General features: G+C 47.2%; 1 protein-coding gene across 1 annotated transcript; it reads right to left on the reverse strand.

Annotated features, from left to right (window-relative positions):
* Nucleotides 1-539: 539 nt before the first annotated feature.
* c1qtnf4 (C1q and TNF related 4) lies at nucleotides 540-13,390 on the reverse strand. The gene is made up of 3 exons (XM_076039819.1): nucleotides 13,247-13,390; nucleotides 2,752-3,113; nucleotides 540-2,013 (listed from the first exon to the last, which is right to left on the reverse strand). Exons 2-3 carry the CDS (start codon nucleotides 3,106-3,108, stop codon nucleotides 1,282-1,284), a joined length of 1,089 nt encoding a protein of 362 aa, XP_075895934.1. The 5' UTR covers nucleotides 3,109-3,113; nucleotides 13,247-13,390; the 3' UTR covers nucleotides 540-1,281.
* Nucleotides 13,391-13,588: the final 198 nt, after the last annotated feature.

Raw genomic sequence — 13,588 nt, forward strand, 5'->3', positions numbered from 1 at the left:
GTTGAACTGTATAAGTATGTACCACACACAGTAATTTTACCTTAATACCCAGAAAATGAAGCATGCTACCCAATTGAGTCGTGCAGGCCTGCAGCCTCACCGAAGCGCCTTTCATTTGGCACCACAGAAGGGAGATTTCTGCAAGTCATGGTTAATCACAACTTTGAACAGTGTCCTCTCTACTTGTAGAGCTGTGAAATTAAACAGACGTGCATATTCCAGAAGCCAAGGTGCAGTCTGGGCGTACCTAAAGGCCCTTGGCAGGCGCCATCTGGGGAAAGAAATTAAATGCGGCCGAGGACGGAAAAATCAAATTATAGCTGTGATGGCCGGGAGCCATGCAGGTGGTTGATGGACACCTGCCGGGATGGATCTGCACTCTGCACATAGTCAGCCTGCTATGGCGGCGAACAAACATGAACCAAACACTGTCCATATTGTCTCAGCATGCCGTCAGTAAATGCAGGAGGTACAACAAGTTAATACATAGGCAGAAACATCAAGTCTGGGACACGCAAACAAGCAAACCTACTTGAAGTAATATTGTACCCCAAGTACTTATGCCCCCTGGTGGCTGACTGCAGTGGTTATCATAACCCAAAGGACCATAAAACTCAGTAAACAAAAAAAACTGTCTCTTGGAGCGTTTCAACTTGTCTTGTCCTGGTGATGTTTGTTCTCATCATCTTCTTTTAAAAGAGTCGGTTTGGGAAGTGTGTTTGTTGTGGTTTACGGCATCGAAAGCAAACAGCCTCTGGCTACAAGTGACATCACTGGGGTTGGCGTTTGGCATCTGGTATGAGATGTTTTTCAGTATTCGGCACTGTGGTTCTGCTGTGAGTTGAAAGTTGGGATGTGAGAAAGAAGAACTTCAATCATACTTGCTGACGTGTTTTATGGCTGATGTAGCGCCCCGATGATGATTCTTGTGTGTGTGTCGGCAGTCGTTGAAACTCATGCGTTGTAAATGAAAGTCCTGCGTCTCACAGAAGGTTATGACTGATTTTTTTTTTCTCAAATTCCTTTATAGTTGGAGTAAAATATTTTTGCGTAGCTTATGTTGCTGCTTCGCGGGTTCCATTCTAGGCTGAGTTGAAGTCACATCCTGGAGGACTGGCAGCTGGAAGCAGACAAGAACTTGGTTTTGGAAGGTCACTGTGCACTTTGCAAAAGGAAATCATGTGAAGGGAAAGCTTTGAAGACGCCCCAGTGGCTTTCAGAGGCTTTTCCACCTTGCATAAACTCCAGCAGTAGCACCGAGCATGCAGCCGGCTGCCACAGCTAGGGCTTCTGGTCTTCATACGACTGGTCCCTGGTGCCAAAGTCTGGGTAGACCAGGAAGCCCGTGAATGTGATGTACTTGGCGTGGTTGCTGTAGGCCCCGAAGCCGTCCCTTTGGTGAGAGTAGAGCCATACTGTGTCCCCAGGTTTCAGCATCAGCATCAGGCTCTGACTCTGCAGGGCCTTCTCACCCTGACTGTCGTCGTAGATCATCGCCTGCACCTCCAGCCGGTTCTTCATCAGCTTGACTGACAGCGTCTTCTGTGGCAGCTTGCCCACGTTGAAGGCAAAGTAGTAGGCGCCCGGGACTCGGCAGGTGAAGACGCCCTCTGTCACGTTGAAGTCCTCTCCGATGTTGACAAACGCTGTGTCGAAGCTGACTGGCTGGTGCTGCGGCAGGCCCACCTGGTCCACTCCCACGATGCTCTGGGTGCGGCCCACCGAGAAGGCGGACTGCTGGTCATCCTCCTCGTCCTCGTCGCCGTTGCTTTCACCCAGGTCGTCTTTGACCCCCACCGCCGGGGCCTCCTCCTCCAGGCGGAGGCTGTCTGGGCGGTGGCGGCGGCCGCTGCGTATCGTCTGATAGCTGAATGTGTCGGGGTAGATCAGGTAGCCATTGAAGGTGGTGTAGTGTCCGGTGTTGCTGTAGAGTGCGTAGCGGGGATCTCCGTGGAGCCTGAGCCAGATTGTGTCGCCGAATTCCAGCTGAAGCATGACACTCTGGCTCTGCACCTGTGAAGCCAAGAAGACAGCGTCAGCCTGGTAACCCCGACGTAATCCCTCCCTGCGTCTCGCAACACGCCTCATTTGGTTGGGGCAAATTTACCGTATCATGTGCTCAGTTTTGGTCACGTTCATCTTTACGACACAACAGAGCCCATTTGGTAAGGGCGTAATTTTCAGTTCAATAAAACTCCTGCCTCTGTTTGACCAACCAGCTGAGTGGTCTAGTGGTAGAGTGCCCACCCTGGGACTGGGATACCCGGCTGGATCATACCAAAGACCATGAAAAGGGTTCACATTGCCTCCCTGCTTGGCATTCAGTATTCAAGGTTGTACTTGGGGTATTAGATCACCCAAGCGCCACTGCTCACTCTCCCTTTGGCTAGAGATCAAATGTGGAAGACTAATTTCACATCCTTCGGGATGTGGCAATCAGCGGGACTTAAACCTTTAACCACTGACTGGTGGCCTTCAATCTGTAACAGTCACACAAGCCTATCAGTGGAAACCAAGACTAAATGCTGGAGTTCTGCTGTCGCAATGTCACTAACTTAGGAGTGCGTTGTTTGTATTGGTATGGACGTTAAAAAAGTCTTGCAGTCTTGAGTGCTGAGTTACAGACATGAACAACCAAAGCGACTGTGAAGGAGGTGGTTTTACTGTAAATTATTATTTTTTATTTAAATTCAAATGTCCCCAAACTTTAGACCGGTCGTGTGCTCTTAGCCTCACCCGTCCTCCACCCACCTTCCTCTCCTCTCCGGCGTTTTCTTCATACACGATGGCCTGCACTTCGTTACGGTTCTTCATCAACATCACTGACAGGTCCTTGTGGGGGAACTTGCCCACGGTGAAGGAGAAATAGTATGCGCCGGGGATGCGGCAGCGCAGCACGCCGGCCTTGGGGTCAAAATCCCCGCCAATGTTGACGTAAACGGTGTCAAACGTCACAGTCATCTTGGGCCCGCCTTCCATGCTGCTGGTTCGGGCGACGGAGAATGCCGAGCGGAGCTCCACGTCGTCTGGGAGGCGGGCGAAGGCCCAGCCGCCGCACACGAGGCCCAGGCTCAGCAGGCCGAGCAGCAGGCTGGCTGACGGCAGCATCGTCCCTGCAGGGGGTCAAACACACAAATAGTCCAGCGTCAAAAGAAGAAAAGATTCTTGTGTAAAAAAAAAAGAAAAGAAAATACCCCGGTATAACTAAAAGTACTGGTTTAACTCATTTGCTCAAGTAAAAGTTAGAAAATACAGGTTTTGAAACGGACTTTAGTAAAAAGTGGAAATGATTGATTTTTTTTTTTTTGCCATATATGAAACAATACATTTGATGACAATTTTGCTGAAATGAAAAAGTTGTGTCAGAATAATCTGGACTGAATTGATCAGAGGTCAGTGGTCGGGTGTCTTTCTGACCATCTGGATAATTTTTAACAGCTTAGCTACTCTGAGTACTGTAGTTCTTTTTTTTACTTTTCAACTGCAGCACAATCAAACTGTAATCAGTGATAGTTCTGACAGTGAGCCATTATTAGATGATGGCACTTTTAATAACAATATTAAACCATGTTTATTGTTAAACAAACAAACATTAATAATGGTTATTTTTCTCTGTACTGAAAATGTACAGAACAGTGACCCCAAAGCTGAGGTACTCTTAAATAATCTCTCTCTAGAATATAATCCACTACTCAACAGCAGAGCTCAAATAGCTCCACTTCAAGCAAAAACAACTGGAATAAATAATAAGTTAATTTATTTGAACATAATTTAAATATTTTAAATACAACAAAGTACAAAGTAACAATCTTGTTTTTCAAAGCTAAGACGTAGAAAGTACAGGCATTTTTGCAAAAATGTAGAGAGTAGAATAGAGAGTAAAAGTAAAAAGTAGTCAGAAAAAATAAACAAAGGCCCGTAACGTAAAAGTATTTGTTCTGCTCTGAGAGACACTGGTGAACGCCAGAGGAAGCAATTTCTCTGTTAACAATCAAACAAATGAACACACCCCGAAGCCTGAAGATTTGCTAGTTGGCTCTGCCATCTGCTGACTATAACATTTGCACCATTTTTATTTTATTTTTTTTAAATTAATTTCCTCGTCACAGCCTCGGAACTTGTTGTTTGCAGAAGCTGGCCGTTTTGGAAAGTGAACAAACTCAAAGGAAGCAGCTTGTTGACAAAGTGGCCTCACTAGAAGATCCTGCCCCATGTTTCGGCCTTCACTGGTGGCTGAATCGCAGCATAGGTTGAAAACACTTTGAGAAAAGAATGGGAAAAGTCTTATTTTTATTTTTATTTTTATCAGGCTGTATTTTGTAGAAAGCCCACAAGACTTAGAAAGCAAAACAAAGCAAATCAAATTGTCAAATTTAAGGGATTTACTTTGGTTCGTGACTAATATCATGAGAAAGAAATCTGTGTTTTGGTCAAGTTGATGAACATCTCAGATATTTATGAATGTCATATCATTCTTGTCCCGTGGGGACACTGATCCACTCCAGATGTTGATCCACTCACTGCATTAAAGCCCAGCTGGAGCATTTTTTCCACCATCCTGCACATTTCAGTCTGAGGTGAAAAACATACTGGGGCTGGACGTGCAACTGGAAACAGTGACAGCCATCACACACACACACACACACACACACACACACACACACACACACACACACACACACATCGGAGATGTTTGCCATTGACTTGGTGTGTGTTCAGGTGAAAGACTGGTGACGGTAGTTAATGTGGCCTCCAGTCTACTATAATGAAACAAAAAAAAAGCAAAAACCAAGTCGGACAGAATGGATGAAACTCGCCTCCTCGCTAATGAGCTCCCACAGGGGGTGAGCGGCAGACAGATGAGAGAGAGTGAGTCCTTGCCAGTGTGCAAAGGCGTGACTGCATCGCATTCCTCATTCCTTCCTCCTGCCTCGTTCCTTCCTTCCACCTTCCTCCTTCCTGCCTCATTCATTCCTTCCTTCCTTCCTTCCTTCCTTCCTCCTTCCTGCCTCATTCCTTCCTTCCTTCCTTCCTCCTTCCTGCCTCATTCATTCATTCCTTCCTTCCTTCCTCCTTCCTGCCTCATTCATTCCTTCCTTCTTCCTGCCTCCTTCTTTCCTTCCTCCTGCCTTCCTTCTCCCTGCCTCCTTCCTCCTTCCTGCCTCATTCCTTCCTTCCTTCTCCCTGCCTCCTTCTTTCCTTCCTCCTTCCTTCCTTCTCCCTGCCTCCTTCCTTCCTTCCTTCCTTCCTTCCTTCCTTCCTCCTTCCTGCCTCATTCATTCATTCCTTCCTTCCTTTCTCCTTCCTTCCTTCTCCCTGCCTCCTTCTTTCCTTCCTCCTTCCTTCCTTCTTCCTGCCTCCTTCCTTCCTTCCTTCCTTCCTTCCTCCTTCTTTCCTCCCTCCTGACTCTTTCCACCTTCCTTCTTGCCTCCTTCCTTCTGCTATCTGAGAGCCGCAATGTTTTACAGCGCCCCCCAGTGGCTGGGTTTTTGCAATGAAGCAACTAAACGCGACAGCCTTGTCCAGATGCCAGATGTTGTTGTGTTCTGAATCTCTTTCTTGTGGGTTATTCAAGTCTTTGCAGGCAGAGGGAGGGAGGAGGTGGAACCGGTGCACCAACTCACATAATGAGCATCAGCTTGCTGAGGCGCTGCGTTTCCCAACAGCAAGAGTCATTCGGCCCTCTGACACCTGCGTTATTGTCTCAGCCGTCAGACGCTGCCGGCTCAGGAATCTGCACCAATGCGGTTGCTGTGGCGTTTGGCATTCAGAGTCCGTCCATTCGTCCGTCTGTCTTTCGGCGGTTCAATGGTTTGGTGTTTGCAGGTGGAAGAACAGGAGAACACAAAAATGTCAGTTGTTTGTGTGTTTCCATGTCCGCACACACCTGTTGAAGCGCTGCTGTCTCCCTAAAGGTCACCGTCTCCAAAAACCCGTCTGCCTTCTTACTTCCTTGACCTTCATGTCTTTTTCTTTCATCCTTCGTTCATTCAGTGCTCGTCGGGGCGCATCGACCGCCGCCTCCGTCTATTGCATCAGCTCCATCTCTCCTCCCATATTTTTCTGTCTAAAAATAGAGGAAGGCGAATGGCTGGTTTCTCCTCCCTGGAGACGGATCAATAGCGGGTGATGGAGAGGCGAGCAGCGGGGGATGATGGGAAAAAAAAGAAGAAAGCGGGAGATGAGACGGAGAGCGTAGCAAATGTGGCGAAATGAGTGGCGAGTGTGTGTGTGTGTGTGTGTGTGTGTGTGTGTGTGTGTGTGTGTGTGTGTGTGTGTGTGTGTGTGTGTGTGTGTGTGTGTGTGTGTGTGTGTGTGTGTGTCCGCCACATTGCGCCATCTGTCCAAGGTGATAACAAACACATTAGCCCTCGGAGTGAAGCGAATCGAGCGCTCCCTGACATTGAGTGCTTATCACTGCTGTGTGTGTGTGTGTGTGTGTGTGTGTGTGTGTGTGTGTGTGTGTGTGTGTGTGTGTACGCGTGCGTGCGCGTGAATGTGTCACCACCGCTGCTATTCCTGACTGTGTCACACCGACTGTGTGGATCGTGGGGGTTCAGACTTCTTGTTGTTGTTTGTTTGCGAGTTGTTTTTTTTCCCTTCTCGCTTTCTCCACAACAAAAAGGACAAAGTCTGTGACTCTGCAATGCAGTTATTGGAAACAAGCGTCTGCTTTGATACAGGAGAGAAAATAGAATGCTCATGACGTCCGTACTTCTGCCCCCTAGTGGCCAAAAAATGCATCAACCTAAGGTGAGCTATTTTTCAAAGAGGTGTCCATTTCTTTTTTATTATATTATTCTTTTTTTTGGGACATAGGAGACTCTACTGAATATAGCAGACAGCCTAGATTTTAAGCCAAATATATATAACTATATTGCGTTGTGATTGCTGCTCTAGTTGCTTTTCCAAAAGTTCAGAAATGCGGACGGGATAACCAAGGTTTTTTTTTTTTCCTTTTTCCATTTCATTACTATTTTTTGTAACTAATGCACCGTATTGAAAATCTGAACAGCTCCATGTCATCACACATCCTCGTCGTGCTCAACGGACCTGAAATCAAACAGCAATTGTTATTTTTGTCACATGACTCAGAGGAGATTGGGGGGGTCAGTTGCTGAAAAGGATGCTGAAAAATGTGAACGGAGAACAAACGATTTTGACAGTCTGAGGCTTAAAAAAAACTTGAGGTTAAAGTTTGTTTGAAACGCTGAACTCGTCAAGAAGCAAAACAAGATTTTCAAACTTCCGACAACTCAACGCCTGATCTTCAAATCTCGCAGGATCACTTTTTTTTTAGTCTCCCCAGAATGCTTTTCTGTGTTTTTACTTTTTGGATGTGGATTGTTTTTTATACATTTTAACAGTTCTCATGGCAACAGCAAAAGAGGTCAAGCACGTTGAGTTTGTAGCTGCTGCTGCTGCTGTTGTGCTGCTCTTCAACACTTCTTCTCAAAGGTATGAAATAGGTGCGAGCAGACTTTGGTAACATTGTGCATGAGAGAAACAAACGAAAGGAATGAAAATGCTAGCTAGTTGCCCTCCGTCAACTCAAGCTGTCGCTGTTGCTGCCTAAAGTATGATGGCAGAGAGCTGCAAACGCACTGTAAACACCGGCACGCTGCAAGAGAGAAACACTGCAAATTCACCAAACAAAGTGGAAGTGCGCTAGACCACTAGGGGCACCAAACCGAGAAATCGACCAACCCTGCAAAATCGGTCTCTCTTTAAACCAAGAGAATGATGTATTTTCTGTATTTGTTTTGGAGGGGGTGGAAGACGTTGAATTAAAGGGTACATTTCTCCTATTGGAACTATCTACGTAGCTAATGTTAGTGTGCTGGCATTTGTTATTTTGTTTCTTTAAATTATGTTTTTCGTGCAAACCTTGGCAACAGTCATACTAAAGTACTGTTACCTGCGGTGCTAATGTTAACCACTGCAACAACTTTCCGGGAGACCTCTGAGGGTTGTGATTGTATTTAACGGTGGTTAGAGAGACGACAAACAAGCACAGTACAGAGAGGGGAAACTCACAGTATATATAATATGCATGCTTGCTCTTGCTCCCTTTCAAAAAGCAACCAAAGTATCGGCTAACGGCTACATAAATCCACACCACCTCCACGTGTCCCCTCTGTGCTAAAGAGTTGCAGTACCACCAGGAGCCATGAGGCGGTGGTTTCGTGAAGTATCAACAGTAGCAAGCAAGGAAACACTCCCCCCCCCCCCCGGAAAAAAGTTGCAATCATTTATAAATATGTAATTTAATTTTACTCTTTATTTTTATTACACCAACATTCTACGTCCAGATATCTCATATTTTCATATTTTACATAGATTGTAAGAAACATGGCTGTACTCCGGAACCGAGCAACGACATTTCGTTGTGGAATGAATCACTGCTGTGTTTCTTTTTCTCAATTAATTATTAGTAACTGTGGCATGTGCAAGACCGGCTCCCTCTTGTGGATGCTCTCGGTCTTTAGCGACACCCTGAAGTGACGGCCATCAAAAGCAGTGTCGCCCTCTAGTGTTTGCTTTGCCTGATACAATGAGGCAGAAGAAGTGGGCATGGCGCCACACCGTGGACAAGCAGCAAAACGCGCCCTAGAACCTTCCCCAAACCACGCTGGATTCATTTCACACAAGTGAATTGAATCCAGCGTGTGGATCCAGGCGTGTTTCTGTGCCAGCGCCACCTACAGGCCCGGCATGTCAATTGCATCCGTGTCAGGGTTTGTTTTTTTTCCTGTTGAAGGAAACATTTCTTGAGGTGGAGACCTTTTTGTTTTGGTCTGAGGCTGAAGGACTGGAAGATTTGGGAGCTGAAAGATAAGCGAGGCACCTGTGCTGTGAAGGTCGCAGGGTCATCTCGCCATTAATTCCCCTCCTCTGTCTGAACCCCCTCCCACCTTGAAAGGTGCTTGTGTGTGCGCCTTGTTGTCCACCTCATTAGTCCCCCCCCCCCCCCCCCCCCCCCCCCGTCACACCCACTGCATCCTGCAGACACGTCGCTGAGCTGTCAGCCGACCGCTGGACTGTGAAGACTGTCAAAGGTCTGAAGAGCAGCAGCAGAAGAAGAAGAAGAAGAAGAAGAAGAAGAAGAAACGGTTGGTCGACTGTATCCAACCACATCAAGACCTTTCTAGCGGAACGTCTTCCGCTGCTTCCTTTTTCAAAGCATCCGGTTGGTTGTAAGGTTGACGCCCCGGTCCTGCCCACTGCTTCCGAGTCCATGTGACCAGTTGTCCACATCCAGCAGAAAATGAAAAATGTTTCCTCAGCCGGCTGGTGAAATATTTATACCCATGCCATTTTTTTGGTGTTTTTTTTTCACAACTCGCGCGATCCTTTTTCAATTTTTCTCTGTTCCCTTTCAGTTTGCACAGTTTCCGGGTGGAAACTCCGGTGTCTGGCGTAGGGAGGAGTTCTTCCCTCCGAGGTCGTCTCGAGGTTTCTCCTCATGCGTGGATGAAGGGTTTGTGTTTGGCGTGCTAGTAAAGTGATCATCGGATGAGTGGAGAAAACTCTCTCTCCTTTCTCCGACACCAAAGCCGTGGGTGTGAAGTCGAGCCGTCAAAAAAAACTGGCCGGGCCGCTCCCACCTCTCCCGCCATCCAGCACTTCTCACTTTGTTTTCATGCCACGTTGATCACAACTACTCTGTGTGTGTGTGTGTGTGTGTGTGTGTGTGTGTGTGTGTGTGTGTGTGTGTGTGTGTGTGTGTGTGTGTGTGTGTGTGTGTGAAATCCGTCACTGTTGTACGGAAGAATTTCTTTGTGATGTCGCAAGGGGGCGCACATCACCTTTCAAAGATTGAACTTGGGCAACGCAAGCTGCCATGGGAAAAAAACAAAAGAAAACAAGCATCTCCTCTTGCATGCTACGGTTTTGCCCACCAGTGGTGACCTGCGGTAGTGCAGCATCATATTTTATGAATCGTTTTAATAAATCAGGCAGGATCTTATGGATTTTCTGTTAAAAATAAACTCATATATATAAGTAAACTCATAAAAAATTAACTGGAAGACGTGACTAACTAATTTACTTGTGCAACTCAAGTGGAGAAAAGCACGCGACTGTAGGCGTTTGTAGATTGACAACAAGAAAGTTGTTCATTAAGGATTAATTAAACGATAAAAAAAAGATTTAAAAATGATTTAATATCGTGATTAGGAATTTCTCATACTTGTTTTTTACTCAAGCCCTGCGGCACTGTGGCAGCAGTGCGACTTCTCTGCGACTCGTCTCTCTGCATCGTCTCCTTTTGCGTGACACTAGCAGCCTTGCACACCATCAACTGCATTTACGGCAGCGAGTGTGTCCCACCGGTAGCCGGCCTGTTATTTTCTGCATCACGCAGAAAACCAAAGAGACTCTAAAAATAATCCCCAGCATGGGACGGACAGAGCGCGTTGTCAAGAGTTTGAGGGGGAAGAAAAACACAGCGGTGAGTCAGGATGAAGGACAATAACAAGGTCACGTTCATTCATTTTGTTTGCTGTGTTTGATTTAAAGGGGGCCTATTATGTAAAAAAAAATACTACTAAATGACTTTTCTTTAACATGTCTTGTTTTAGCGTTCCTGTCTTGCTACTAACGTGCTGTGTACGAAACCTGACTGCCGAGGCGTCTCCGGCCGGTGGTGTCGCTGCGCTGGAACGATTCTTTGGGATTCTTGGGGGTCTTTCCATGTAACAAGCCAACCTGATTGTCACAGCAACACCTCTGATCAGCTTACATGACACTCGAGGAAACCAAATTATTGCCTTAGTCCAATTATGATCGGACAACTGAGCTTGTTAGTCTGACTAAGGTTGGAGTTTGAGAACTCCGATCTCAAACTGTGGGTTTGAGGTCCGGAATTTGACAACAACTCGACAGTTCATGCAGAACAATGGCGCTTCTCACCTGGAGTGGAATTGGCGCTCAGAGTTTCTTCCTGGAGGCTCTGAACACCTTCACAAGTCCACAAAGTTTCTCAAATGCACTGACCGTTATTGGGAAATGTGTTTAAAACTCTTTCATTGCCGTTGTGTTTTCTACTTCTCTTTATCAACACAATAAAAGAAGTCGGTAGATATGTTTCACTGCCTTTACTGAAGCTCCATACACGACGATTACAAACCCCCTCCCACCAGTCTGTTTTCCGAACCCATATGCACCAAGAACGAAGGGTCCGGATCACTCGCCAAGGTGACGGCACAAAGTGTGGAATCAAAGATATGGTTTGGTTGTAGCTCTCCAACAGCACATGACTTTGTTGCCTGCCTCTCCCAAGTCACCATTGCTTTCCTTAGATATTTTACTGAGTTTTTTATTCCGGTGAAATGAAGTCCAGCTCAACGCAAATTTGCGTATCTATAAGTGCAGCACATCTACAGCTGTTTGGTGAAGAAACTCGTTAGAAGACAAGTACGGACATTGCACCTCAAATTGTTTTGTTATTTTGCGATGAAAGAGTAAATGAACACGCTGAGAAGACTCATATCGCCCCCTAGTGTTCCCGTCAATAATTCAATATTCTCAGCTGCATGTAATCCGGGACAAGGAGAGGTAGTCTGATCAGACGAGAAAACAGAGTTATGAGCTTAGTCCGATTAAGCTCTACATTTAAATGTAGCCACTAATGCAAAACTGGTGACACTGTACTGGACAGACAGTGTGGGGGGCGTCAAGTGTTCTGTTTGTTCTGTGGGATTTCTTTTCCGCTTTAGTAGGTTTTTTTAGCCTTAGCTCAACAAAAACACAGACAAAACCCACGGTCGAAAAAGGCACAAGCCAGTCGAGCCAGGGCGACAAGAGAGGCAACTACATAGAGGGGCCAGCTAGAAACCTAGGTGCTTGCGTGGGCTCTGCCCACTCGCGTGTCACTTCCCGTACTTTGCAATCATCGGTAAGTCTGCTCGGTAGCTCCGCCTGGTGGAGGGAATTATCATATATTGGGGTGATCCAATCACTCACATAACTGTGGTTACATGCGTAACCTTGTGTGTGTTGTGTGTTCCGTTTGTTGTGTGTGTTCGGTGCATTGTATGTGCTCTCTGTGTTATGCGTGTTCTGTTTGTTGCGTGTGTTGTGTGTGTGTTCTGTATTGTGTTTGTTTCTTTGTTTGTTTTTGCTAATCTTTCTTGCCATCTTCCCAGCTGGGCGCGATTTGTTCAACGTGTTGGTTTTGTAAAATCTCCTCTGAGCTGCTTGCATGTTTAAAACCCGGTCGCATGTGTTGCGAGTCTCCAGACTGTGTGCTAGGCTGGACACACACAAACAGAGCAGAGACTCGGCAAGGCAGGAAAAACCCGGGCAACAGCAGAGAGTGCCCCCTGCTTTCACATTCTACTGCCTTGCATTGCAACAGTTTGAATTTGCAGCAGCTCCCCCTGCAGGTCCTCCTCAGGACTGCAGCCGCTTCTCTCACAGTCTGATATCTGCTGCATTCTGCCTTTAATAACAGAGTGGGCACACACACATACACGCAGGCATGTACCGTTCGCTCGCTCGCGCATACGCACGCGCACGCACACACACACACACACACGCATGCACGCTGAGTAAGAGGGTGAGTGTGTCGCCTGCAACGGCTGATGGAGATGAAGATGCTGCATCTGCAGACAAAAGGAGTCGATCTCCTCTGATGATAGTGAGCTCATCACCTCAGCCTGTGTGTGTGTGTGAGTGTGTGTGTGAGTGTGTGTGTGAGTGTGTGAGTGTGTGTGTGAGTGTGAGTGTGAGTGTGAGAGAGTCGCACTCCTGAGTCTCCAGCTCAGGTAATGAACTGTACAGAAGCGATGGGCGGGGGGAGGTGATGGTCCAGGCTGCATTCTCACCGTCAGCACAGACTGTCTTCCCATCCATCCATCCATCCATCCATCTATCCCTTCACCACACACACACACACACACACACACACACACACACACACACACACACACCTGACCAGTGTTCTGAAGATCAGTGCGGATAAATAATGCATGCAGCTCCGACGCGACACGACTACTGAACCAACACACACACGCACGCGCACACACACACACACATACACACCGCGTGCAGGGCTTTCTTTCCCACCGCACCTAAACAGCAGGATCAGCCGTCCGCTCTGATGCGGTTCCCAGTTCAGCAGGACTGGAACCACTTTGATGGTCAGACTGAACCAAACTGGAACTGCAGCAACAAACCGGAGGAGACGGAGATCTAATCGCAGGAGGAGGAGGAAGAGGAGGAGGAGGAAGAGTTGTCTCACCTGCTCGTTGTCCTGTCTCAGTCGGTGTGTGAGTGTGTATGTGTGAGGGTGCGAGTGGGTGAGTGAGTGAATGAGTGAGTGAGTGTGAGTGTGTGTTCAGTCCGTGGTCCCGGCTGTGTGTGAAACCCTGAGCTGAAACTTCTGTCACCAACAGCTTCCCCTCCCTCCCTCTCTCTCTCTCTCTCCACCACCTCCATCCCTATCGCTTACTCGCTCGCCCTCCCCTCTATCTCTCTCTCTCTCTTTATCTCCCCCGTGTCACTCGCTGTTTTCTCTCCATCTGCCTCCCCCACCTCCCCCGCCGCTCCGCCCCTCCCTCCTTTGCCATGTCTTTGCTCAACC

Source organism: Nelusetta ayraudi, unplaced genomic scaffold, assembly GCF_046127955.1.
Source record: "Nelusetta ayraudi isolate G7.1 ecotype Tasmania unplaced genomic scaffold, CSIRO-AGI_Nayr_v1 ptg000002l, whole genome shotgun sequence".
NCBI lineage: Eukaryota > Metazoa > Chordata > Actinopteri > Tetraodontiformes > Monacanthidae > Nelusetta > Nelusetta ayraudi.